The sequence below is a fragment of the Manis pentadactyla genome, chromosome 5 (assembly GCF_030020395.1).
Source record: "Manis pentadactyla isolate mManPen7 chromosome 5, mManPen7.hap1, whole genome shotgun sequence".
In the NCBI taxonomy this organism is placed as follows: Eukaryota; Metazoa; Chordata; class Mammalia; order Pholidota; family Manidae; genus Manis; species Manis pentadactyla.
The window spans coordinates 155431998-155457846 of record NC_080023.1 but is presented as its reverse complement, the minus strand read 5'-3'; the positions used below and the strand labels follow the sequence as shown (position 1 = coordinate 155457846).

At 45.5% G+C, this 25849-nt stretch overlaps 1 protein-coding gene across 1 annotated transcript; it reads left to right on the top strand.

Moving 5' to 3' along the window:
- Window positions 1–282: 282 nt before the first annotated feature.
- Window positions 283–25155, top strand: AHCY (adenosylhomocysteinase). Its single transcript, XM_036902525.2, has 10 exons — window positions 283–440; window positions 6912–7102; window positions 16156–16231; window positions 17525–17674; window positions 18544–18656; window positions 19077–19284; window positions 19368–19455; window positions 19546–19663; window positions 20811–21005; window positions 24226–25155. Exons 1-10 carry the CDS (start codon window positions 413–415, stop codon window positions 24355–24357), a joined length of 1299 nt encoding a protein of 432 aa, XP_036758420.1. The 5' UTR covers window positions 283–412; the 3' UTR covers window positions 24358–25155.
- The last annotated feature ends 694 nt before the right edge of the window (window positions 25156–25849 follow it).

Below are 25849 nucleotides of genomic sequence, written 5' to 3'. Positions count from 1 at the left end.
CGACTCGGGGAAATTCACTGATTAGAATTTCAGTTCCACTGGGTTTTGGCTTTGGATTCACGGACTAACGAATGAAAGAAAGAAAGAAAGGCCTTGGGTTTGCTCTCGGGCCTCTTTCCGAGCTCCTATCGGGACCAAGCGGGGGAGGTCGAAGGAGGGCGCCAGGTAAACCCTGACCTCAGGGAGCCGAGTCCGTTCCGCCCCCGCTCCAGCTCCCGCGCGCTGGGCCCCGCCCCGAACCGCTCGGCTCCCCTCCAACGGGGCTTATGAATATGCAAACAGGAGGACGATATTTAAAGGCGCTGGCGCCACGCGCAAATCCTGCTCGCCACCGCCAGCACGGTTTCTGATCCCGGCCTGAGGGCCGGTTCTCCTCGCCTGTGCCATCACTACGCACGGAAGCGCCGCCAACATGTCGGACAAATTGCCCTACAAAGTCGGTGAGTTGCAGAGTCCGCAGCTGGCTGCGTCTGTTAGGTGTCTGCCAGGGGGCCTGTCGGGGCGCTCAGGACCCCCTTGAATTTCTGGCTTGGCGCGATCTTGACAACGCGCGGCCGCTTGGGGGCTGGAGTTCTCGCGTTGTAGGGAGCCGGTTGTTGGAGGCGGCCGTGGACTACAAGTCCCGGCGTGTCCCGCGAGGCCCGGTGCGGCGGCGCGGGTTGCGGAGCCGCCAAGTTGCGGCTAGTTCCACGAACTGGGGGCAGGCGGAGAGTGCGTAGCGTGCCTCCCAGGCCTCCTTGGCCCTCTGGGTGGTCTCGAGCGAGTGCCCCACCCTGGGCCGCCTACAGGGGAAGGCCAGGACACTGGAGCCCCTAAGGCAGGGGAGGAGAGGCCTGGAGGGTGAGCCCGAAGCTGGCACTAGTTCACTTGCCCAGGGACTTTGGGCTCGTTACTCAACCGCTAGCGAACCGGGACAGTTGTGCAGAGAATCCCGAAGAAAATCTGTAGTGATCAGAAAAGTCCTGCTGTCCTATGGGTTGAAACTGATACACTGATATAACGTTTATTGGGCGTTAGCGGTGGGATGGGCACCACCTTATACCCTTATTCTAGAGTAATTAATTTTATTTCAAAGGCTTTTTAGAGTAGGAAGTATTATTTTTGCATTTTACGACGGGTATACTAAGACACGGGAATAAAGCTAACTTGCCCAGTCTTACAGCTGTGGGATGGTGGAGCACGTTAAGAACCCAGCCTGTGTAGGCCTCTTGAGCCCACCTTCTCACCACTGAATGTAAGTGAACACACTTGCAACAACCCTAAGTTAACTTTCAGCAAAAACCAGTTCAGTCTGGCTAGCGGTTTTTAAAGCAAGTTCAAGATACCATGAAACCCGGAGAAGGTCATCAACATTTGTGGGGTACCTGGTAATTGCATGCGTTTACAGAACGATATTTAGAGGTGGACTTTACCCCATCATACAGAAGAAACTGAGGATCTAATAGGAAGTGACTTACAAAGATTGCGTGGATATAGTAGCTTATCAATAGTAGTTTACCAGGTAGCAGCCAGGGTGGACTATTGGCCCCCCACTGATGAAAATGAAGCCTGGAAAGGTTAAGTCAGGGTTACGTCAGTGGCAGACCTGGAATCGGGCTTATACTGTGGAGAGATGAGTGGGTCAAGTGTCCAGTTTCCAACTGCAAAGGAGGAGATAAGGCTGCATATGGAAGTTGGGAGCTTGGCTAGATAGGGTTGGAAGGAAGTAAATCCCCATCAAGGAGAGCATACTGTGCCAAACCATACCCATATGGCATCTTTAATTCTTAGGGCTCATAGCAAGGTTAGGGATGATTATTCCCTCTTTACAGATGAAGAAATTGAGGCTTAGAAAGGGTCTTGCTATTTCTTTGGTTTGTCCTGGGACAGGTGTTCCTGCAGCCTCTGCAGGTCCTCATTTCCCCTGGGTACCAAAATCTCCAGAACTCAGAGTGCCAGACCCTCCTGTGCCCTTGATGTTGAGGGACCCATGGAAAAATCTGGAGCTTGCACAGCTGTCTTGAGGGCAGTGAAGGAGTTATTTTTAACTAGAGGGACATGTAGGAGGGGCTTACAAGAATGGGACAGAACCTATTGTCCATTCGTGCTGGGTCCCTCTCAGGAGGCTTGAGAAGGGCCTCTACTCTAACCCCGCTTGGCCACTGGTTTACCTCTGCCATTGACTGGCTGTGGAACCTGGGGCAAACCTCTCTCTGGGCCCTTTCCTCCAGTTGGTGAGTGTTGTGAGTCGGACTAGATCCAGATTTGTTTCTTTTTTATGACCCCTGTCTTGTGCCTGCCCCTTTCATGGACCTTCTTCTCCATTCAGTCCTAACAACAGATGGTTAGTGAACATTTGCTTACTCTTCTGTGCCAGACTACACTGGGCACTGGAGATACAAAGGTGACTCAAGGATGAGGGTGGACATACATACAGATAGTGTAGTAGCAGTGTCTTTTATAAGTGTGGAGATGTGCCCACTTCTCTTATCTCCATGGCCACCACCTCAGTTCTGATCTCCCTCCTCAAAGATCTCCCTAGTCTCCTGTTCCACCGATACATGAAGCAAGCAACCAAAGGGGTCTTTTAAAAAGACAAGTCTGGTTGCCATACTCCCCTAAAACTCTGTAGGTGTCCCACGTCACTGGGAATAAAATCCTGACTCCTCATCTTACTCACTTTACTAGAGTCACTGTGGTGTACCCACTGTTTCTACAGCAGGAATAATACTAAGTTCTTTCAGGCTTCCAGGTTTTTATAGAGCACCTTTTGGGTTCCAGGTACTGTCAGGTGCTTGGGGAGGAGCTGTCCAGGGTAAGAGAGCTGTTTGGGTTAAAGGCCCAAGGTGGGAATGTGGTCAACTCATCCACAGACAGTAAGGAGGCCCAGTGTGGTCGAGCATCTAGTGAGAGGGAACCAGGGTGGAGAGGTAAGGCAAAAAGAGTGGGCAGTCATGTAGTGGGGGGCCTAAGGCCATGTGAGTTCAGATTTTATTCATGGGTAAGGAGCCAATGGAGCTTTTTTTTTTTACTTTAGCAAAAGAGTGTGGGTGATATAATTTAAATATTAAAAAACTTCTTCCTCTAGTTTCTGAGGGAGGAGAATTGTATGTGGGGGACCAGTGAGGAGGCTACTCCAGTGATTCAAGGTGGTGAGATGTGGTTGGATTGCTTATATATTTGAGATATTAAGCCAAAAATCTGCTGATGGGTTGGAAGGGGGTGAAAGGGGAAGACAGGAATCAAGAGATCATGTTTTTGAGTGGAGTGACTGGTCAAATGGTGGTTTCATTTCCTAAAATGGGAAGACTGGGGGAGTCACAAGTTTGGAGGGGACAGCAGGGAGTCATAAGGGTTCAAACTTGACACACAGTCAATCCGATCAGGCATCCTAGTAGAGATGCTGAGTAGGCAGTTTAGTTATGTGAGTCTCAAATTCCAGGGGGAAGTTTGGGCTGGAGATAAATGCGAGGGAGTCATTGCCCTAGAGGAGGTATTTAAAGCCGTAAAATGGGATGAGCTCATCTTGTAAGAGTTGGACAAGAGGGAGCTGATGGAGCCCTGAGGGTTTCCAGACATTAGAGTCAGTTATAGGAAGAAAAGCCAGGAAGGTGGGAAGAAAACCACAGGACAGGCAGAAGCCAAGCAAAGGAGGTATTTCTGAAGGAGGGAGTAATTAGTGGGATCAGTGCTGCAAAAACATGAACAAAGATAATTGACATTAGATGTGGGGATCAGGAGGGTCTTCAGAGACCTAGAGAAGAGCAGTTTCAGTGGAGTAGTGAAGTCTTCAAGGAGGTGAAAGGATATAGGACCAGGCCTTGCAGATGAGAGGCAGGTCACCTGTTGTAATGAAAAAGTGCCCTGTCTAGCTCCAGTGAGGAGGACAGGTGGATTCCATGGAGGGAGAGGGGCATAGTTCTGAATTCTTCTCAATGAATTGTAAAATGAGTTTGTCAGTTGATGACGAAAGGTGTTAGAAGTTCAGAGAGAGTAAAAAAGGAGAGTAAATTTACTAAGAAAATGTAATAGGATTGCTGGAGTATCCTTTGAGATTTGTAGTCTTAATAAACAATACCTTTTAGTGTGGTTGTGATTTTCTTCCTGCTGGGATCAGTGGCTTAGGTGTAGTGTTGGGTTGAGCTTAATCAGGGTGGAAGTTTTACCAAGAAGTTCTCAGTGCACAAGAGGGTAGAGGGGACGGTGGAATCTTAAACTGTGGAAGGAAGAAGTTGAAAACATGAAGGGGATGTGGTGAGAGACAGTGGAAATAGGTAGGATTAATGGATTAGAGATTCTGACCTGACTGGCCATAGCCTTATAGGAATAGGGGCTTTAGAAGGAGAGGATTGGAAAGATGGTACATGGCTGAGACAGGGACCGTGGGTGTAGTCAGAGTAGGGTGAGGGCCTCTGGAAAAAGCAAGGCAGGATATTTGCAGTCAGAGGAATGTAACTACATGTAAGGAAACCCCCTGCTAAAACTCTGTGTTAAACATTCAGCTCTATAGTCATTCTTCAGTGAGATCAGTTGGTGTACCCCAGAAAAAGAAGAGTAGCACATGTTTATTTTGTGCTAATCATTTATAATCACGTGTGAGATTCACTTTAACATGCTAAAAGGCCCAGGCCTATGTGCTGTCTTTCCTCCTTCAGATTTGATGAAGTGATTTTGCAAACTGGGCAAACTAATTTAGCTTGCAAGCCCAGCCAGAACACAGTAAAAGGCAAGTAGGATTCCACCTTAAAGATAAGATTGCACTTAACTTACTCTTTAGCAAACAATGCCTCAGCCCACCTTGTTTCATAGGCCCCCCCAGACCAAGATGCTGGTATCTCAGGGAGAAATCAACAGAGCAGGAGATTACTTGTATCAAGTTAATTGTAAATATCCTAGGACCAATTAATAAGTCCACACCCCTAAGCTTTTTTTCATGTTCTTGAAAAATCCTCAACTGCCTATAAAATCCCCTAGACAAGCACCACCCCGGACTCTTGTCCCCTCCTGGCGTGAGCCAGGAGCTCTGTCCTTTCACTTTATCTCTAAATAAAAGCCTGTACCTTGCTCTCCTACCTTGAGTGTTTGTGAAGCTCATTCTTCGGCTTCATGAACAAGAACCCTGGCATCATGGCCAGAATCGGTTGCTTGAAATCCAGTTTTCCAAGGGAGACTATCATTGGTGATGGCCTGCCTTGGTGGGTAGGGGTGGGGTGGAGGGTGAATGGGGAGGCAGGATGGGAGTAGTACTTCTCATCAGAGAGAAATATTTCATCTCTGAAATTGTTTATACATTAGGAAGCAGTCTGATTTTGCTTGGTTTTACTGTTGTTATTAAGTTCTCTACAGTCCTTTCCTTCCCATCCACCACCCACTTGGGAGATTGGCAAGATACAAACTTCCCTAAGGATAAAAATCAGGCCCCATCCTGACCTACTTACTGAAAATGATTTTCCAGGGGAGATTTACTCTTAACAGTTTGCAAACACTGACCTATGGAGTGATCTAGTATGGCAGGGAAGGGAGGGAGAGGGAGATTATTACTGAGAACAATATTGAGATAGTGAGAAAGTTCATACTTGTATCCTTTCCTACCTGAGAATTTGGATAAATTTGAGATGTTTGGGAGGGTAGGGCCAAAATATAACTTTCATTACTAACCAAAATATAACTTTCATTACTAATAACTAATAATATTACTGATAACATCAAAGCCAGAAGAAGTCCAGTGATCCTGCTAACTGAATCCCCAAATTCAACAGTTACCCACCAGCTATAGGCAAGGCCTGCCTTGGTAGGTCTCTGTGTGGAAGAATACACTTCTGCTGGCTGGCTGCTGCTTACTTTCTAAAGAAGGGAGAGCTGAACTGAGCATGCCTAGTTATTCCTCCCAAGTTTACTAATCAGACAAGTCACTCCACCTCCCTTGGGACAGAGAGTAGCCAAGGGTGTCAGTTACACAGATGAGTTCCTTCCATGTGGGAAGAAACATCAGGAATGGGGAAGCATTTTTATATCTTCAAGGAGATCAAGGAACTGTGTCAAGGCTAAGATGTTAGATAATATCATTTAGGAGTGTTGAAGTTATCAAGAGTGATGACCTAGAAGATGGAGAGCTGGGAGCTAAAATATTTAGAGAATGAGGAGGTTGGCAGGTGGCAGTGGAAAGGGTAATGGGAAGGATATATAGGCTGATAGCTGTTTTTCAAGGGACACTTACCTGTGTTGTAACTTTCATGTACTTGTGCAATTCTTCGATTGAATGTTTCTCCCACAAGGCTGTAAAGCTGCAGTTAGGCAGGGACCATGTCTTTCTTTTTTGACTGCCCTGGCTCCATAAATCCTTTTGAATGAGGAAGAGAGTGCAGTAACCAGATTGCTCAGTATTTTTTTTTATTAAGGTATCATTGATACACAATCTTATGAAGGTTTCACATGAGTGACATTGTGGTTACTACATTCACCCATATTATCAAGTCCCCCCCACACCCCATTGCAGTCACTGTCCATCAGCAGAGTAAGGTGCTATAGAGTCACTACTTGTCTTCTCTGTGCTATACTGCCTTCCCTGTGTCCCCCCTACATTACGTGTGCTAATCATAATACCCCTTGATTCCCTTCTCCCTCCCTCCACACCCCCTCCCCTTTGGTAACCGCTAGTCCCTTCTTGGGTTCTGTGAGTCTGCTGCTGTTTTGTTCCTTCAGTTTTGCTTTGTTGTTATACTCCACAAATGAGGGAAATCATTTGGTACTTGTCTTTCTCCACCTGGTTTATTTCACTGAGCATAATACCCTCTAGCTCCATCCCTGTTGTTGTAAATGGTAGAATTTTCAACCTAGTGTTTTGAATCCACAAGTGGATGAATGAGTGGCAGTGCTTCGTGGTTGGTGGCATGAGGCAGCTCACAGAGCTCGCATCCATCCTCCCCCTGCAGCTGACATTAGCCTGGCCTCCTGGGGACGCAAGGCCCTGGACATCGCAGAGAACGAGATGCCAGGCCTAATGCGCATGCGGGAGATGTACTCCACCTCCAAACCACTGAAGGGTGCCCGCATCGCTGGCTGCTTGCACATGACGGTGGAGACCGGTGTCCTCATTGAGACTCTCGTCGCGCTGGGTGCAGAGGTGAGGCCTGCAGTGGGCCCGTGTGGGGCAGGGAAATCAAATGTGGTGCCCCCTCAGGCCCAGCAGGGGCTCTGGCCTTGTCATAGTGCTGACACTCTCTGTGGTGACTATTCTGCAGATTTTTCCTCTGACAGGGAAGATAATTTCTGACTATCTTCAGAAACTATCTGTTTCTGCTCAGAACAGATCTGTAACTGCTCTGGACCAATCATGGCTGCCAGAAGGGTGGTATGCCCTGATTGGTTCAGCCTGAGTGATGTGTACCAGTGATTGGCAGCTCTTCCAATCACTCCAGGAGTCTTGGTGCAAGAGGGTTTCTGAAAGGGGGTACAGGGCAGAGCAGCCAAAACCAAGCATCAGAGTACACCAGGGCTCAGTCCTCAGACTTAGTTTTCTTTTCAACATTCACACTCAGTGATCAGATTTTATGGCTTTAAATACTGTCTGTATGGTATGACTTCCAAATATGTATACTAGCCTGGACTTCTCCCCAGAATTCCAGACTTGTATATTTTGCAGTGTATGTGTCATCTCCACTCAGTGATCTAATAGACATCTCAGTTTCAGCATGTCCAAACAAACTCAATGATTTCCTACCCTCCTTTTCCCACAGCCTTCCCCAGTAAAGCAAATGGAAACTACAGCCTTCTAAGTTCTCTCAGTTCAAGAACTCTGCATCGTCCCTCACTGCTCTTTCCCTCACCCCAACAACCTACCCTGCAGCAAATACTGTAAGCTCAAATTTCAAAATATGCTTATAATCACCTCCACTGCTACCATCTCATTTCTTGTATGAACCCTTAACAACAGCTTCTTCACTTGTCCCCTTGTTTCCTTGAGGAACCTTTTCCCCTTCACACAGCACCAGTTTAAAAATGTAAGTCAGGGACAGGAGCCAAGATGGCAGCGTGAGTAGGGCAGAGGAAATCTCCTCCCAAAACCACATATATTTTTGAAAATACAACAACTGCAACTATTCCTAAAAGAGAGACCAGAGGATACAGCACAACAGCCACGATACATCTATACCTGCAAGAACTCAGCACCTCACAAAGGGAGTAAGATAAAAGCCGCAGCCCACTGGGACCCAAGCACTCCCCTCACCCCAGCTCCCTGGTGGGAGGAAAGGAGTTGAAGCGGGGAGGGAGTGGAAGCGCAGGACTGCCGAATAACCAGCTCTAGTAATCTGTACCGGGAGCACAGACACGCATTGCATGGTGTGCTGGATATAAGAAAAACGGAAAAGTAAAACCTGCGAGTGGGTCTCTGCAGCTGGTGTCCCTGGGACAAAAGAAAAGCGAGTGATCTTTGAAGTCTTAAAGGGACAGGGGCCTCTCAGCTGGACGGAAGTGTCCCAGCACACTCAGCCCAGCAGACTGGGAATCCTGGGGAACTGCAGGTGCCCCAGACTGCTGGGAGGCAGCACAGCTCCGAAACCCCTCACGGCAATAAACAGCCTGCCAGTCATTCCCCCTCCGATGCGGCCCCGCCACGGCAGCCGAGCAGCCGGAGAGCGGCCACACCCACAGCAACTGCCCAGAATCTCCTCCCTGCATGCAGCCACCCAGACCAGACCCAGATGCTGCCGCTGATGTGCAGATGCCTGGCACAGGCAGAGGAAACTCGGGCAAGGCATGAAGGGGCGCTGTTCTTGCAGGAGAACACACCTGGCGTGCCTGCCATTCCCTGCAGGGCTCTGGGCTACCCTGATGGCAACCCTGCCCACAGCAGCTTAGGGGATTAATCTGGAGGCTGCGCCAGGTGTGCAGGTAACCGACACAGGCAGCGTACAAGGGCAAGGTGACCAACAAGCAGGAAAGGACTTTGTTCTCCCAGCTGACACATGTGCTACCTGCCTACAGCTACCTCTGTTGCCATGAAAAGGCAGAATAATTTGATCCAGTCCAGAATTACTCAGACAACCCCTGAGAGAGAGCCTGGGGAGATAGATTTAACCAATCTTCCTGAAAAAGAATTCAAAATAAAGATCATAACCATGCTGATGGACCTGCAGAGAAATATGCAAGAGGTAAAGGATCAATTTGGGAGGGAGAATTCAGAAATAAAACAATCTCTGGAAGGACTTAAAAGCAGAATGGATGAGGTGCAAGAGGCCATTAATGGAATAGAAATCAGAGAACAGGAACGCAGAGAAGCTGACGTAGAGAGAGATAAAAGGATCTCCAGGAATGAAAGGATGTTAAGAGAACTGTGTGACCAATCCAAAAGGAACAATATCCACATTATAGGAGTACCAGAAGAAGAAGAGAGAGAAAAGGGGATAGAAAGTGTATTTGAAGAAATACTTGCTGAAAACTTCCCCAAACTGGGGGAGGAAATAGTCACTCAGACCACAGAAGCACACAGAACTCCCAACAGAAGGGATGCAAGGAGGACAACACCAAGACACATCATAATTAAAATGGCAAAGATCAAGGACAAGGACACAGTTTTAAAGGCAGCCAGAGAGAGAAAAAAAGGTCACCTACAAAGGAAAACCCATCAGGCTATCATCAGACTTCTCAACAGAAACCTTACAGGCCAGAAGAGAATGGCATGATATATTTAATGCAAAGAAGCAGAAGGGCCTTGAACCAAGAATATTATATCCAGCATGATTATCATTTAATATGAAGGAGGGATAAAACAATTCCCAGACAACAAAGGTTGAGGGATTTTGCCTCCCACAAACCACCACTACAGGGTGTTTTAGAGGGACTGCTCTAGATGGAAACACTCCTAAGGCTAAATAGATGTCACCAGAGAAAATAAAAGCACAGCAAAGAAAGCAGTCCAACCAAATACTAACTAAAGGCAAAAAATAAAATCAGCTACTCACAAAAGCAGCCACAGGAAACACAAAAGAGTACAGAATAAAACACCTAACATAGAAAGAATGGAGGAGAAGGAATGAGAAGGGAGAGAAATAAAGAATCATCAGACTGTTTATAATAGCTTAATAAGAGAGTTAAGTTAGACGGTAAGATACTAAAGAACCTACCCTTGAACCTTTGGTAACCAAGAATCTAAAGCCTGCAATGGCAATAAATACGTATCTTTTAATAATCACCCTAAATGTAAATGGACTGAAGGCACCAATCAAAAGACACAGAGTAATAGAATGCATAAAAAAGCAAGACCCATCTATATGCTGCTTACAAGAGACTCACCTCAAACCTAAAGACATTCACAGACTAAAAGTCAAGGGATGGAGAAAGATATTTCATGCAAACAATAGGGAGAAAAAAGCAGGTGTTGCAGTACTAGTATCAGACAAAATAGGCTACAAAACAAAGACAGGAACAAGAGATAAAGAAGGACATTACATAATGAAAAAGGGGTCAGTCCAACAAGAGGATATGACCATTATAATATATATGCACCCAATACAGGAGCACCAACATATCTGAAACAGATACTAACAGAATTAAAGGAGGAAATAGAATGCAATGCATTCATTCTAGGAGACTTCAAAACACCACTCACTCCAAAGGACAGATCTACCAGACAGAAAATAAGTAAGGACACAGAGGCACTGAACAACACACTAGAACAGATGGACTTAACAGACATCTACAGAACTCTCCACCCAAAAGCAGCATGATACACATTCTTCTCAAGTGCACATGGAACATTCTCCAGAATAGACCACATACTAGGCCACAAAAAGAGCCGCAGTATATTGAAAAAGATTGAAATTCTACCAAGCAACTTCTCAGACCACAAAGTCATACAACTAGAAATAAATTGTACAAAGAAAACAAACAGGCTTACAAACACATGGAGGCTTAACAACATGCTCCTAAATAATCAATGGATCAATGACCAAATTAAAACAGATCAAGCAATATATGGAGACAAATGACAACAGCACAAAGCCCCAACTTCTGTGGGACGCAGCACAGGCAGTTATAACAGGAAGGTATACAGCAATCCAGGCCTATTTAAAGAAGGAAAAACAATCCCAAATGAATAGTCTAAAGTCACAATTATTGAAACTGGAAAAAAAAGAAAAAATGAGGCCCAAAGTCAGCAGAAGGAGGCACATAATAAAGATCAGAGTAGAAATAAATAAAATTGAGAAGAATAAAACAATAGAAAAAATCAATGAAACCAAGAGCTGGTTCTTTGAGAAAATAAACAAAATAGATAAGCCCCTAGCCAGACTTATTAAGAGAAAAAGAGAATCTGCACACATAAACAGAATCAGAAATGAGAAAGGAAAAATCACGATGGATCCCACAGAAATACAAATAATTATTAGAGAATAGTATGGAAACCTATATGCCAACAAGCTGGAAAACCTAGAAGAAACGGACAATTTCCTAGAAAAATACAACCATCCAAGACTGACCAAGGAAGAAACAGAAAACCTAAACAGACCAATTACCAGCAACAAAATTGAAGTGGTAATCAAAAAACAACCCAAGAGCAAAACCCCCGGTCCAGATGGATTTACCATGGAATTTTATCAGACATACAGAGAAGATATAATACCCATTATCCTTAAAGTTTTCCAAAAAATAGAAGAGGAGGGAGTACTCCCAAACTATTCTATGAAGCCAGCATCACTCTAATACCAAAACAAGACAAAGACCCCACGAAAAAAGAAAATCACAGACCAATGTCCCTGATGAACAAAGATGCCAAAATACTCAACAAAATATTAGCAAACCAAATTCAAAAATACATCAAGAGGATCATACACCATGACCAAGTGGGATTCATCCCAGGGATGCAAGGATAGTACAACATTCGAAAATCCATCAACATCATCTACCACATAAACAAAAAGAAGGACAAAAATCACATGATCATCTCCATAGACGCTGAAAAAGCATTCAACATGCATTCATGATAAAAACTCTCAACAAAATGGGTATACAGGGCAAGTACCTCAACATAATAAAGGCCATATATGATAAACCCACAGCCAACATCATACTTAAGAGTGAGAAGCTGAAAGCTTTTCCTCTAAGAACGGAAACAAGACAGGGATGCCCACTCTCCCCACTGTTATTTAACATAGTACTGGAGGTCCTAGCCACGGCAATAAGACAAAACAAATACAAGGAATCCAGATTGGTAAAGAAGTCAAACTGTCACTATTTACAGATGATATGATATTGTACATAAACAACCCTAAAGACTCCACTCAAAAACTACTAGGGCTAATATCAGAATTCAGCAAAGTTGCAGGATACAAAATTAATACACAGAAATCTGTGGCTTTCCTATACACTAGCAATGAACTAACAGAAAGAGAAATCAGGAAAACAATTCCATTCACAATTGTATCAAAAAGAATAAAGTACCTAGGAATACACCTAACCAAGGAAGTGAAAGACCTATACCCTGAAAACTCCAAGACACTCTTAGGAGAAATTAAGGAGGACACTAACAAATGGAAACTCATCACATGCTCTTGGCTAGGAAGAATTAATATAGTCAAAATGGCCATCCTGCCCAAAGCAATCTACAGATTCAATGCTATCCCTATCAAATTACCAACAGCATTCTTCAACGAACTGGAATGAATAGTTCAAAAATTCATATGGAATCACCAAAGACCCTGAATAGCCAAAGCAATCCTGAGAAGGAAGAATAAAGTCGGGGGGAATCTCGCTCCCCAACTTCAAGCTCTACTACAAAGCCATAGTAATCAAGACAATTTGGTACTGGCACAAGAACAGAGCCACAGACCAGTGGAACAGAATAGAGACTCCAGACATTAACCCAAACACATATGGTCAATTAATATACGATAAAGGAGCCCTGGACATACAGTGCGGAAATGACAGCCTCTTCAACAGTTGGTGTTGGCAAAACTGGACAGCTACATGTATGAGAATAAAACTGGATCATTGTCTAACCCCATAAACAAAAGTAAATTCAAAATGGATCAGAGACCTGAATGTAAGTCATGAAACCATAAAACTGTTTGAAAAAAACAGGCAAAAATCTCTTGGACATAAACATGAGAGACTTCTTCATGAATATATCTCCCGGGCAATGGAAACAAAAGCAAAAATGAACAAGTGGGACTATATCAAGCTGAAAAGCTTCTGTACAGCAAAGTACACCATCAGTAGAACAAAAAGGCATCCTACAGTATGGGAGAATATATTCATAAGTGACAGATCCGATAAAGGGTTGACATCCAAAATACATAAAGAGCTCATGCACCTCAACAAATAAAAAGCAAATAATCCAATTAAAAAATGGGCAGAGTTGCTGAACAGACACTTCTCCAAAGAAGAAGTTCAGATGGCCAATGGACACATGAAAAGACGCTCCACATCGGTACTCATCAGAGAAATGCAAATTAAAACCACAATGAGATGTCACCTCACACCAGTAAGGATCACCACCATCCCAAAAACAAACAACAACAAATGTTGGTGAGGTTGTGGAGAAAGGGGAACCCTCCTACACTGCTGGTGGGAATGTAAATTAGTTCAACCATTCTGGAAAGCAGTATGAAGGTTCCTCAAAAAGCTCAAAATAGAAATACCATTTGACCCAGGAATTCCACTCCTAGGAATTGACCCTAAGAATGCAGCAGCCCAGTTTGAAAAAGACAGATGCACCCCTATGTTTATCGCAGCACTATTTACAATAGCCAAGAAATGGAAGCAACCTAAATGTCCATCAGTAGATGAGTGGATACAGAAGATGTCATACATATACACAATGGAATATTATTCAGCCATAAGAAGAAAACAAATCCTACCATTTGCAACAACATGGATGGAGCTGGAGGGTATTATGCTCAGTGAAATAAGCCAGGTGGAGAAAGACAAGTACCAAATGATTTCACTCATATGTGGAGTATAAAAACAAAGAAAAACTGAAGGAACAAAACAGCAGCAGACTCACAGAACCCAAGAATGGACTAACAGTTACCAAAGGGAAAGGGACTGGGATGGATGGGTGGGAAGGGAAGAATAAATGGGTTATAAAGAAGGGTCATTACAATTAGCATTTATAATATGGTGGAAGGTACGGGGAGGGCTGTGCAACACAGAAGACAAGTAGTGATTCTACAGCATCTTACTATGCTGATGGACATTTACTGTATTGGGGGTTGTGGGGGGGACTTGGTAAAGGAGTTACCTAGTAAACATAATGTAATTATAGATGAATGATACCAAAAAAAAAAAAAATATATATATATATATACATATTATATATTAAAAGACATAACAAAACAAAACACAACAAAGACCCTGAGTAGCCAAAGCAATCCTGAAAAGAAAGAATAAAGTGGTGGGATCTCGCTTCCCAGCTTTAAGCTGTGCTACAAAGTCACAGTAATCAAAACAATTTGGTATTGGCACAAGAACAGACCCACAGACCAGTGGAACAGAATAGAGTCCAGATATGAACCCAAACATATATGGTCAATTAATATGTGATAAAGGAGCCCTGGACATACAATGGGGAGATGACAGCCTCTTCAACAGATGGTGCTGGCAAAACTGGACAGCTACATGTATGAGAATGAAACTGGATCATTGTCTAACCCCATACACAAAAGTATATTCGAAATGGATCAAAGACCTGAACATAAGTCATGAAACCATAAAACTGTTAGAAAAAAACATAGGCAAAAATCTCTTGGACATAAACATGAGCAACTTCTTCATGAACATATCTCCCCGGGCAAGGGAAACAAAAGCAAAAATGAGCAAGTGGGACTATATCAAGCTGAAAAGCTTCTGTACAGCAAAGTACACCATCAGTAGAACAAAAAGGCATCCTACAGTATTGGAGAATATATTCATAAATGACAGATCTGATAAAGGGTTGTCATCCAAAATATATAAAGAGCTCACGCACCTCAACAAACGAAAAGCAAACAATCCAATTAAAAAATGGGCAGAGGAGATGAATAGACATTTTCTAAAGAAGAAATTCAGATGGCCAACAGACACATGAAAAGATGCTCCACATCGCTAATCATCAGAGAAACGCAAATTAAAACCACGATGAGATACCACCTCACACCAGTAAGGATGGCTACCATCCAAAAGACAAAAACAACAAATGTTGGCGAGGTTGTGGAGAAAGGGGAACCCTTCTACACTGCTGTGGGAATGTAAGCTAGTTCTACCATTGTGGAAAGCAGTATGGACGCTCCTCAAAATACTCAAGATAGAAATACAATTTGACCCAGGAATTCCACTCCTAGGAATTTACCCTAAGGATGCAGCAGCCCAGTTTGAAAAAGACAAATGCACCCCTATGTTTATTGCAGCACTATTCACAATAGGCAAGAAATGGAAGCAACCTAAGTGTCCATCAGTAGATGAATGGATAAAGAAGAGGTGGTACATATACACAATGGAATATTATTCAGCCATAAGAAGAAAACAATCCTACCATTTGCAACAACATGGATGGAGCTAGAGGGTATTATGCTCAGTGAATAAGCCAGGTGGAGAAAGACAAGTATCAAATGATTTCACTCATTTGTGGAGTATAAGAAAAAGGAAAAACTGAACAAACAAAAACATGAGAAGACTCACAGAACCCAAGAATGGACTAACAGTTACCAAAGGGTAAGTGAGTGGGTATGATGTGTGCGAAGGGAGGGATAAGGGGTTGGGGGGAGAAAGGGGGCATCATGATTAGCATGTATAGTGTTGGGGGGAGCACGTGGAGGGCTGTACAACACAGGAGACAAGTAGTGATTCTACAACATCTTACTGCGCTGATGGACAATGACTGCAATGGGGAATGTGGGGTGAACTTGGTGATAGGGGAGTCTAGTAAACATAATGTTCATCATGTAATTGTATAGTAATGATACCAGAATAAAAAATAAATAAAAGTATTAAAAAAAAAGAAAAACATAAGTCAGGTCTTGTCACTGCTCTGGCCCCTGTCCACTCACCAGCATCCCCAGTCTATGGTCACATCTGTCTTCGCTGGGCACAGATCCTGAGCCTCTCACCCTTAGCTCCCAGGGCTTTTTCTTATCCCTGTCCAGTGAGTCTGGCACTTCTGAGCTGTCTGTGATCAGCAGCCCTGTCTTGCGTCTCTTCCAGGTGCAGTGGTCTAGCTGCAATATCTTCTCCACCCAGGACCATGCAGCAGCTGCCATTGCCAAGGCTGGCATTCCAGGTGAGTCCTGCTTGCTGCTGGGAGATATGGGAATGTGTGAAGGGACTCTGTTTCTTCCTTTCTGCGTCACCAACTCCTATTGTGACAGGCTTCCCCTACAGTAGGAGAGAGGAGTCATGGTCACAGAATGTAGCCTAGTAAGCCATAGGAAAAAGCTCTTTGTCCCACTGCCATCGAAAGTCCTACCAACAGCACTGTCTGGTCCAATTTGTGACCGGGAGAGGTGCGGTCTCATGATTGGGAATCACGTGATGATAAGGAGGGGAAGTGCCTTAGAGGAAGGATGTGGGTGTATTTCCAGAGGAATCAGGGAGGGATATAAGGGTCAAGGCTTTGTAGTAGACAAGAAGCCACAACCTGGATATCTGGAAAATTTAGCCTGAAAAACAAGAGTGTTGTTGATTTGAACCGAGCTTGACCCTCGCAAAAGGCCCCAATCATGTAAATTTCTACATGCTTATAAACCCTGGACACTGCCGCCCTAACAGCATCCTCCCTGAGAGCCCCTCCTTATTAGCAGGGTCCCTTTTCTTTTTACTCCTCATTAAAAGCTTTGCTAGTTGCTCAGTACTGTTATCTGCTAGCTTCATTCCTTATCTCTAAGCCATAATCCTAAAAAAAACATCTCAGCCAGTAACACATTGTCTAGGGTCTGCCGGCCTGTGGATCTGGGGAAGGACCAGGACTAAAGAGGAAGGACTTTTTAACAAGTGAGGAAAAAGGAATGGGGCATGAAGCACTTAAAGTAATGGCACAGAGAAAGTACCCTATACATAGTAGCTGCTATTAGTAATTTTTGGCCATTCTTTGCCTGGGGCAACCTACCACGGACACTGCTGGGACCTGAAGTCCTTTCAGTGCAGAATGCACATTGGATATTGCCTCTTGCGCCCACCTGTTTGCAGCCCCTTCCCCTGCTGTGCCCCCATCCCAAGAGTAGACATCGTGGGTGGGAGCTCTGGTCATGGGGCCAGTCCTTGGGGCCCAGACAGAAGGTAGGTAGGAAAGGAAATAATTATTTCCATATACCTTTATCAGGGCAGAGGGCTGTACTGAGTCTCAGAGAGGTGAAATGATTTGCCCAAAGTCATGTAGCTGGTGAGGGCCGAACTAGGATTTGTACTCAGATCTGTCTAACTCAAGTTGTATTCTTACCACTACTGAGTCCTCAGAGGGGCTGGGGGTGGCTGGTGATGGGAATTAGGAAGGAGATAGTATTGGCCCTGCCTGGGTGATGCAGTGGAGCAGGTGCCAGTGGGGAGGCCAGGTCTTGATGTGCCACTTACCCTCCAGTGTACGCCTGGAAGGGTGAAACAGATGAGGAGTACCTGTGGTGCATTGAGCAGACGCTCTACTTCAAGGACAAGCCCCTTAACATGATTCTGGACGATGGCGGTGACCTCACCAACCTCATCCACACCAAGTACCCACAGCTCCTGTCGGGTGAGTAGAGTGGGTGGGTGGACAGGTGCTGGCAGTCTAGATGGGGCCTATTTGCCCATGTGAAAGTAGCAAGTCTGGCAGGACTCACAGCACCTCAAGCAGCAAATTCTGTAGAAGGCAAAGGAGGACTGCAGGCTCCTGCAGGTTTGCTGGGCCAGGCATCCTGACTTCTGATGGTGTAGGGCCGGGGCGGCCAGGGGAGACCTGGCTGAGATGACATTCCACGAGCAAGCACAAGGCCAGGGCTGGAGACAGCCGGGAGGGAATCAGCTTTGTTATAAATAAGCATGGTGGGGTGGAAGGTAGGGGGCTAGCAAGTGCAAAGGGCTTGAGGCAGGAAAGGATGAACTATTCAGGAAACAGAGGGAGCTGGCATGGCACCTTCCTTCACTGGAGAGAATTTCAGGATGTGGCTGGAGCTTTAATGAAGGCCGGATGTGTTAGGATGTAATAGGCCAAAGAAAAGAGTGGCTTGATCCTACGAGCAGAGGTAAGTAATTGGAGGGTGTTGAAAAGATTATTCTCTAAATATATACATGTTAAATATGGCTGCTGGCTGCTGTGTAGAGAATGGGTTGTGGCTGGGAGATGGGGCAAAACACGGTGGTGTAGGGATGGGGCGCTGGCACTGGGGATGGGGTTTGGGAGTTGTTGGGAGAGAGAATCGTTAGGTTTGGTGAGGTGGTGACTGGGTGGGTCACAGAGATGGAAACCCAGAAAGAAGAGCGGCTTTAGGGGGCAAAGATGAGGAATTTGGATGATTTCAAGTGTGGGCTCTCTCAGGCTTTTGGGGTCTCATCCCAGAGGTGCCCCCATCTCTTGGGCAGCCCCTTCCTGGCCTGAGACTCCTCCCCTTCCCTCTTGTTTAGGCGTCCGAGGCATCTCTGAGGAGACCACCACAGGGGTCCACAACCTATACAAGATGCTGGCCAAAGGGATCCTGAAGGTGCCTGCGTTCAATGTCAACGACTCTGTCACCAAGGTGAGCCTGTTGGGGCAGTGACAGCTCCAGCTGTTGGTTCCCAGAGAAAGGCCCTGGGGAGGCTGCGGGCTAGGAGCTTGAAGCCCTCACTTAAGGGGGAAAAGGAGCTGTAGACTGAGGGAAATACGTACATTAAAGAGGGGGAAAGAGCTATACAGCAAGCTAAGAGCATCAAGAGCTTTAAAATGAAGCAGACTCTTTGACAAAGCAATCTCTTCTAGTAAGTGAACTTTAGGAAGCCTTCTGGACTGCCAGAGAAGAGCTAAGGAGAAGGACTTAGGGCTGATCAGGACAAGGCGCATGAGTACATTAGCTGGTGGGGAGGTCACAGGAGGTGGTCGGCCCAAGGCCCAGTAGGCCGAGAGGCTGAGTGTGGGCCTGAGTTCGATCCCATCATCCCTTTGCCCCCTCTCCTTTCAGAGCAAGTTTGACAACCTCTATGGCTGCCGAGAGTCCCTCATGGATGGGATCAAGCGAGCCACGGATGTGATGATTGCAGGCAAGGTGGCGGTGATAGCAGGCTATGGCGACGTGGGCAAGGGCTGTGCGCAAGCCCTGAAGGGCTTCGGGGCCCGCGTCATCGTCACAGAGATTGACCCCATCAACGCACTGCAGGCTGCCATGGAGGGTATGATAGGGTGAGGCTTGGCTGTTAGCCACAGGGGCCAGAGTGGGGTAAAGTCCTCTCGATGACCCGCAGTCTCTGCACAGGCTATGAGGTGACCACCATGGATGAGGCCTGTCAGGAGGGCAACATCTTTGTCACCACCACGGGCTGTATTGACATTATCCTTGGCCGGTAAGTGCTAGTTTGAGGTGCCAGGGAGAGAGGGAGGGGCAGGCTAAGGGCCATTCCTTGTCCCTTACAGTCTCCCCTGCGCCTCTACAGGCACTTTGAGCAGATGAAGGATGATGCCATTGTGTGCAACATCGGACACTTTGATGTGGAGATTGACGTCAAGTGGCTGAATGAGAATGCTGTGGAGAAGGTGAACATCAAGCCCCAGGTGAGAAGGCCCAGTCCTGCCAGCAGGGTGGGCAGATGAGGGGCTAAGGGGGCCGTGCACGTGGGCTGGCCACCAAGGAAAGCAAGGGAGACTGGTGACCTGGGCAGTGAGATGAAGAGGGAAGACCACTAAAACTGGAATCTCAGAGGGAGGCCGAGGCATCCCCACTCTTTAACACTCCCAAGATGATTCTGATTTGCAGCCGAGGTTGAGCACCACTGCATTCAACTTTTACTAAGCATGGTGATTGAGAACATGAGACCTGTTCTCAGATTGTTTAGGCTCCAGCTGTAGCCACTTCAGAGTATGTGACTCTGGGCAAAACTTTGGTTTCTTTATCTGTGAAATGGGGATAATAGTAGTACTTAAATCATAGGGTTGTTATTAGGATTCAGTGACAATAATTTCATACACACACACACACATAATTTACACACATAATGGTTTCATTTATATATACAGTTGACCCTTGAACAACATGGGTTTGAACTGCATGGGTCTACTTATATGCAGTTTTTTTCAGAAAGTTTTTGGAGATTTACAACAATTCAAAAAAGTATTTTCTCTTCTCTAACTTACTATATTATAACATATATAGTATAATACATATAACATTGAAAATATGTGTTAGTCGACTGTTTATGGTATTGGTAAGGCTTCTGGTTAGTAGTAGGCTATTAGTAGTTAAGTTTTTCGGAGTCAAGTTATATATGGATTTTCTAGTGCACAGAGGGTCTGCACCCTTAATCCTCCAGTTGTTCAAGGGTCAAGTGTATATAGTTTGTGTATGCTCTTAGCCCAGGGTATGTGGCAGTAATAATAACAACAATAACAGCATTGGCTAATACTTAACTGTATACTAGTATGTGCCAAGCCATCTACCAAGCACTTTACATGTCAGCTCATTGAATTCTCACAGCAGATCTGTGGGGTCTGTAGCTCAGAGTTGCTTAATAAATAACGGCTCTTACTATTATTAATTGTGTGTGCCAGGCCCTATGCTGGAGGTTTTCCTAGGGCAGTCCAGGCCCTTCACAGTCACTGTTGGAGACATGGAGGCCTGCAGACAAGAGGGTGGGATGAGGCAGGGGTTGGCAGTGGGAATAGTGCCCCAACCAGCCCTCACCACTGATCTGTCTGCTTGCAGGTGGACCGCTACTGGCTGAAGAATGGGCGCCGCATCATCTTGCTGGCTGAGGGCCGCCTGGTCAACCTGGGCTGTGCCACAGGCCACCCCAGCTTTGTGATGAGCAACTCCTTCACTAACCAGGTGCTGGCACAGATTGAGCTGTGGACCCACCCAGACAAGTACCCAGTCGGGGTTCACTTCCTGCCCAAGAAGGTGCGTTCCCACATCCACTCCAGGCCAAAGGTTATGTGTCCAACCCTGGACTCTCCATGCAGAGCTTGCCAGAGTTCATAAAGTGCTCATCTCTCTACCGTCTTAGGGTCCTCCACAGGACAGAAATCATTCTCCTCTTTAATAAAGGAGGAAATGGAGGCCCAAAGCAGGAAATGACTCCCAGAGTGGCAGGGCTGGGTGGTGAGAAGAGCATGGGCTTTGCAATGAGAGTTAGCCAGGTTTAAATTTTAGCCTTACCACTTGGAGGGCTGTGTAAGTCCATTGGACCTAGAGTTCCTGACATTGCACGAGAAGCCACATATCAATATCTTTGTATGAAATACTTAATTTTTAAATGTAGGCAACTCATTACAGTTTTAAAAAATAACCAGGTATGTCAACTTGGACATGTCTGTAAGCCAAATGCAGCCTACAGGCTGCAGGGTTGTGTCCTTGGAATGAGATGATGCCACTAACACACTGAGCATGGCATCTGACATACTGTGGATGTGTGGTCAGGGTGACTGTCACAGTGAGGCCCTCTGAATCAGGCCCAGTGCTCATCCAAACACTCGGTGCAGTGTACCCACACCCAGGTGTCAGAATTGCTCTGTGTTAGTCATGGCTTTTTGACAGTGTTCAGGGTGAACTGGGCTTTGCTACTTAGGAAAACTGAGGCCCAGACAGGCTGTAAGCTAAATGGCAAGAGTAGCTCTTGCTGTCACAACCTTTGGCCACCGGCGGGGCTGTGATGCCACTGTAGTCCCACTACTTGAAAAGCCGTGTTGCCAACTAATTAGAAGCAGGAAGAGGCCTAAGTACCCACTCAAGGCCTGGGGTCTTTGTCCCCAGCGCCAGCCAACTCCTTTCCCCCAGTCTTCCTCAGGCACCGTCTTGCTGGACCAGATACTTTACCCGTATGGGCCTCAAGGGCTCTCTTGTTCCATGCAGCCTGCCAGGTCCCAGGCTTGTAGGGGTAAAAGTCTCACCTAACCTCCATCTGATCCCAAATGGAGGAATATGGTTGTGAATATGGTGAGAGATTGGGTAGGCCTTTAAAATGAGGCCAGGGTTGGAAGTGAGAAGGCAAAGGTCTCACCTTGCCCCATTCTTACCTCCCTCCTCCATCACTGCCAAGACAGGGATTAGGAGCAGCTTCATGCCTCACATATGACAGATGGGGAGGGATTAGGTCCCTTGAGTAACAGTAGTGACAGAGCAGCCACCATTTACTAAGTTACCTCCTTACCAAGCACTCTGAATATAACTAGTTTTATAACAGCTGTGGAGCCATCCTACAAATGAGGGAACTAAGGTTCAGAGGTTTAACTTGCTCTCACAGCTGTCAAGTACTGGGCCAAGAGTAGAACCCAGCTTTTGTCTGTCCAAGTTGTTAACCATGATGACACACTGCTTTCTGATATGGGGTGCAGGGAGAAGGAAGGGTGTTCTGGGGTAGGCCAGGCCAAGTGAAGGGGGGATTTGGTGTGTACTCCAGGAGTTGGAGACCTTCATTCTGTTAGGTCTTCATTCTGATTGGAGGCCTCCAGAACTGATAGACTTTGTGCTGGGATCTGCTCCTGCCTTTGTCTTCTTCTCCCCGGTTTTTGCATCTGTTAAATAGAAGAATAAATCCTGTCCTCCTCCTAAGGGGTATTTGTGAGGCTCTAATGAGACAGTGGTTGTGAAACTATTTGAAAACATAAAGCTTGCTGGGCTGGGCTGGGTTGGGCTGTGGTCAGAGGCTTTCGTGCCATCATGGGATGGACTTGAGGCTCCATGGGCAGAGAGAAGCCTCACCCAGAGCTAGAAGCTGGGAAAGTGAGAACTCCACTCAGGGTTGACTCTTCTCTAAATGCAACCACTTGCCCTTCTTTTCAGGCCCCTTTATGCATTTGAGAACTGGTCAGAATTAGAAATTGGCCCTATCTAACCCTAGCCTCTGTCCTCCTTGGTTTCTGTTCTAAGCTGCCTTGGGGGCCAGAAGTTGGGATTCTTGAGACATGTTTTGGGGGTTTGAAGACAGATGAACCTGGGTTCAAACCCTAGCTCTGTCATTAAGTAGCTCTGTTAATGACTACCTTGGGCAAGTCATTCTGCCTTTCTGAACTTGGATTTCCACATTTGTAAAAGGAGGATGGCAATTTTTTGTGAGTTAGGATCCTTTTGGTGGCAAGTAGATAGAAACCCTATTCAAACTGGTGTATTGGTTATCTAGTGCTGTATAATAATTTAACCCCAATGTTACTAGCTTAAAACAATAAATATTTGTTATTTCAGTTTTTTGTGGATCAGGAATTTGAGAGCAGGTGGTTAGCAGGGAGATACTGACTCGAGGTTCTTCGTGAGGTTGCAGCAAGATGTCTGCTAGGGCTGCAGTCATCTGGGACATCCACTTCACACCAGTGTTGGCAGGAGGTCTTGGTTTCTCACCACATGGGTATTGTCATAGGGCTGCTTAAGTGTCCTCATAAGATGGCAGCTGCCCTTCCCCCAGAGTGAGTGATGCAGGGGGAGAGCAAAGGAGGAAGTTGCAGTACCTTTAGGAGCTACTTTCCAAGTCACACACCGTCAGTTCTACTGTATTCTATTCCTAGAAGTGTGTGACTCAAAAAGTGAGGAATTAGGCTCTGTCTCCTAAAGGAAGGAGTATTATGAGTTTATGAACAAAAAATTTAAGGTCATTTTTAAATAACCACAACTAGTTTAACTTAAAAAGGAATTCTGTTGGCTATATAACAGGGAAGTCTAATATTCAGGCCATGGATCCAGGGACTCAGTGTCATCAGAACTCTGTCTTGCTCTTTCTCTTGGCCTTTTACCACTGGTGAGCTGAAACTGATACCCTCTCTGTTTAGGAATTGAAAAGCCCCTGTCCCTACCTGTCATGGAAAATATGTCCTATCCATAGATAAATTCCAGAGAAGCATTTTGGTTAGCTCCTTGGGTTGGTGGAGGGTGAGGAAGGAGGTGTAATTGGTCCCAACATGGCTACTTGGAGGGGAGAATACAGCATGGTTCCCTCTTGAGGAAGGGAAGCCTGGCAGTCAAAAATACATCCATCCACTGAGTCTGTCTGTGAGGATAGAAGGATGTAATATGCATAATGCACATGGCAGATACCCTAACAGAATAGTTTTTGCTTTTATTGGCAGCTGGGTACAGGTAAGTGGTCCCAGAGCATGGCACCAATTCCATGTCTTTCTCTGTTTCTCCCCAGCTGGATGAAGCTGTGGCTGCAGCCCATCTGGGCAAGCTGAATGTGAAGCTGACCAAGCTGACCGACAAGCAGGCCGAGTACCTAGGCTTGCCCTGTGATGGCCCCTTCAAACCTGATCACTACCGTTACTGAGAACCAGGCCTTCTCTTTGTCTTTCAGCTTTTGTCCTTCCCTGGTCCCACCTCTCCTCTCCAAAAGCAGATGGCACCAACTTTGAGATTTGTTTGTTAATGTCCCCCATCGATGTTTGGGGCTGTTGGTCACTCAGGCTATGGCTTGCACTGCATTCCTCATACTGTTCCAAGTGTGGCATGGGAAATTAAGAAGTATGTCCTCAATCTCTGGTCATGATGGACGTACACAGGAGATAACCCAAGATAACCCAAGGGGATCCATGAGTGTAGGGGTTTGGGAACTGCTCAGTCAGTCCTTCCATAGGCTGGAAGGCAGCTGTGGTGGTCACAAAGTCCTTGGACTTTACCATGCAAGCCCTCACCTGGCCTAAGACTTGATACCCATGTTCTTGGTTTACAGGTTCAGTAGTTGCTCAGCCTATGACAGATGAGATGGAGCTGTAACAGAGGGTAGGGAGGAACTGTTGGAGTTTGAACACTCTTAAGAACTTGGCTTAGTGCTGGGCATTCTCTTAAATCTCAAAACAATGAGGTCAGTATTTTCAGTCCTCCTTCTTTTACAGGGGTTAGAATATACTGTTGAGGGACAGCCAAGAGAGGACAAAAGAAGTACAGTCAGAGGTTGAAAGGGTCCAGAGAATGGAAAAGCTAACATAGATCTTCCACTTCCTGTACTATGGTTCCTATCATAACCCAGAATCAAAGAGATTAAATTTGGTTTATGTTTAACTAATGCTTATAATGTTAAAAGAGAGCAGGAAGATGGGTGAATAAAAATTTTGGTGCCTAAAAAGAATTTTGAATCTTTATTATGTAGATAATCCACTGCCAACAATGTATGGTATGAGCAAGGGGTAACAGTCACATGCTAATGAAGACAAGGGGTTGTCTGCAATGTGCAGGGCTGAGGGCAAACCCTTGGGCTTGGAAGGATGGGTGAAGTGAAGGGATAACTCATTATCTCATCAAGTGTGTTTTTTGTGAACAGCCTGTTTTTTAACCCAGTCTAAGACGTCACTGAGTAAATGAATTTAACCCATTTATATTTATTGTAATCCCAGTCTGTATTTATTTCCTCTACCTTATTTTTTGTGTTACAATTCATATTTTCTTTCTCCATTTCTACTTTGGATTGAACCAATGTTCTTAAGGGATCACCTACTGGATGCTAGGTGCTTGACAGTTGATTTTCTTTTCTTACATCAGGCTTAGTGAAATTACCCTAATTTTATAGATGATACTGGAGACTTGTAGAGGTTAACTGTCTTTCCAAAAGTCATGATTCAAATAACAAAAAGGTGAGTGGGAAGTTGGACTCTATTTGCCTGAATGGTCATATACTGAATACCTCTTCTGATCTTGGAAATCAAAGTAAAAGAGTAACCCACTTGGGAATGGTAACTGGAGATATTCTAAGGGTCATTCATTGGATGGAAATTCTGATGGGGATGCTAGGATGTTTTGAGACCTGACCACAGCCTGCTAGGATT

Coding starts and splice junctions, on each gene's coding strand:
- AHCY (XM_036902525.2), top strand. CDS start 413: ATGTCGGACAAATTGCCCTACAAAGTCG. Junction 441..6,911: donor CAAATTGCCCTACAAAGTCG/GTGAGTTGCAGA, acceptor CTCCCCCTGCAG/CTGACATTAGCCTGGCCTCC. Junction 19,664..20,810: donor AGGTGAACATCAAGCCCCAG/GTGAGAAGGCCC, acceptor GTCTGCTTGCAG/GTGGACCGCTACTGGCTGAA.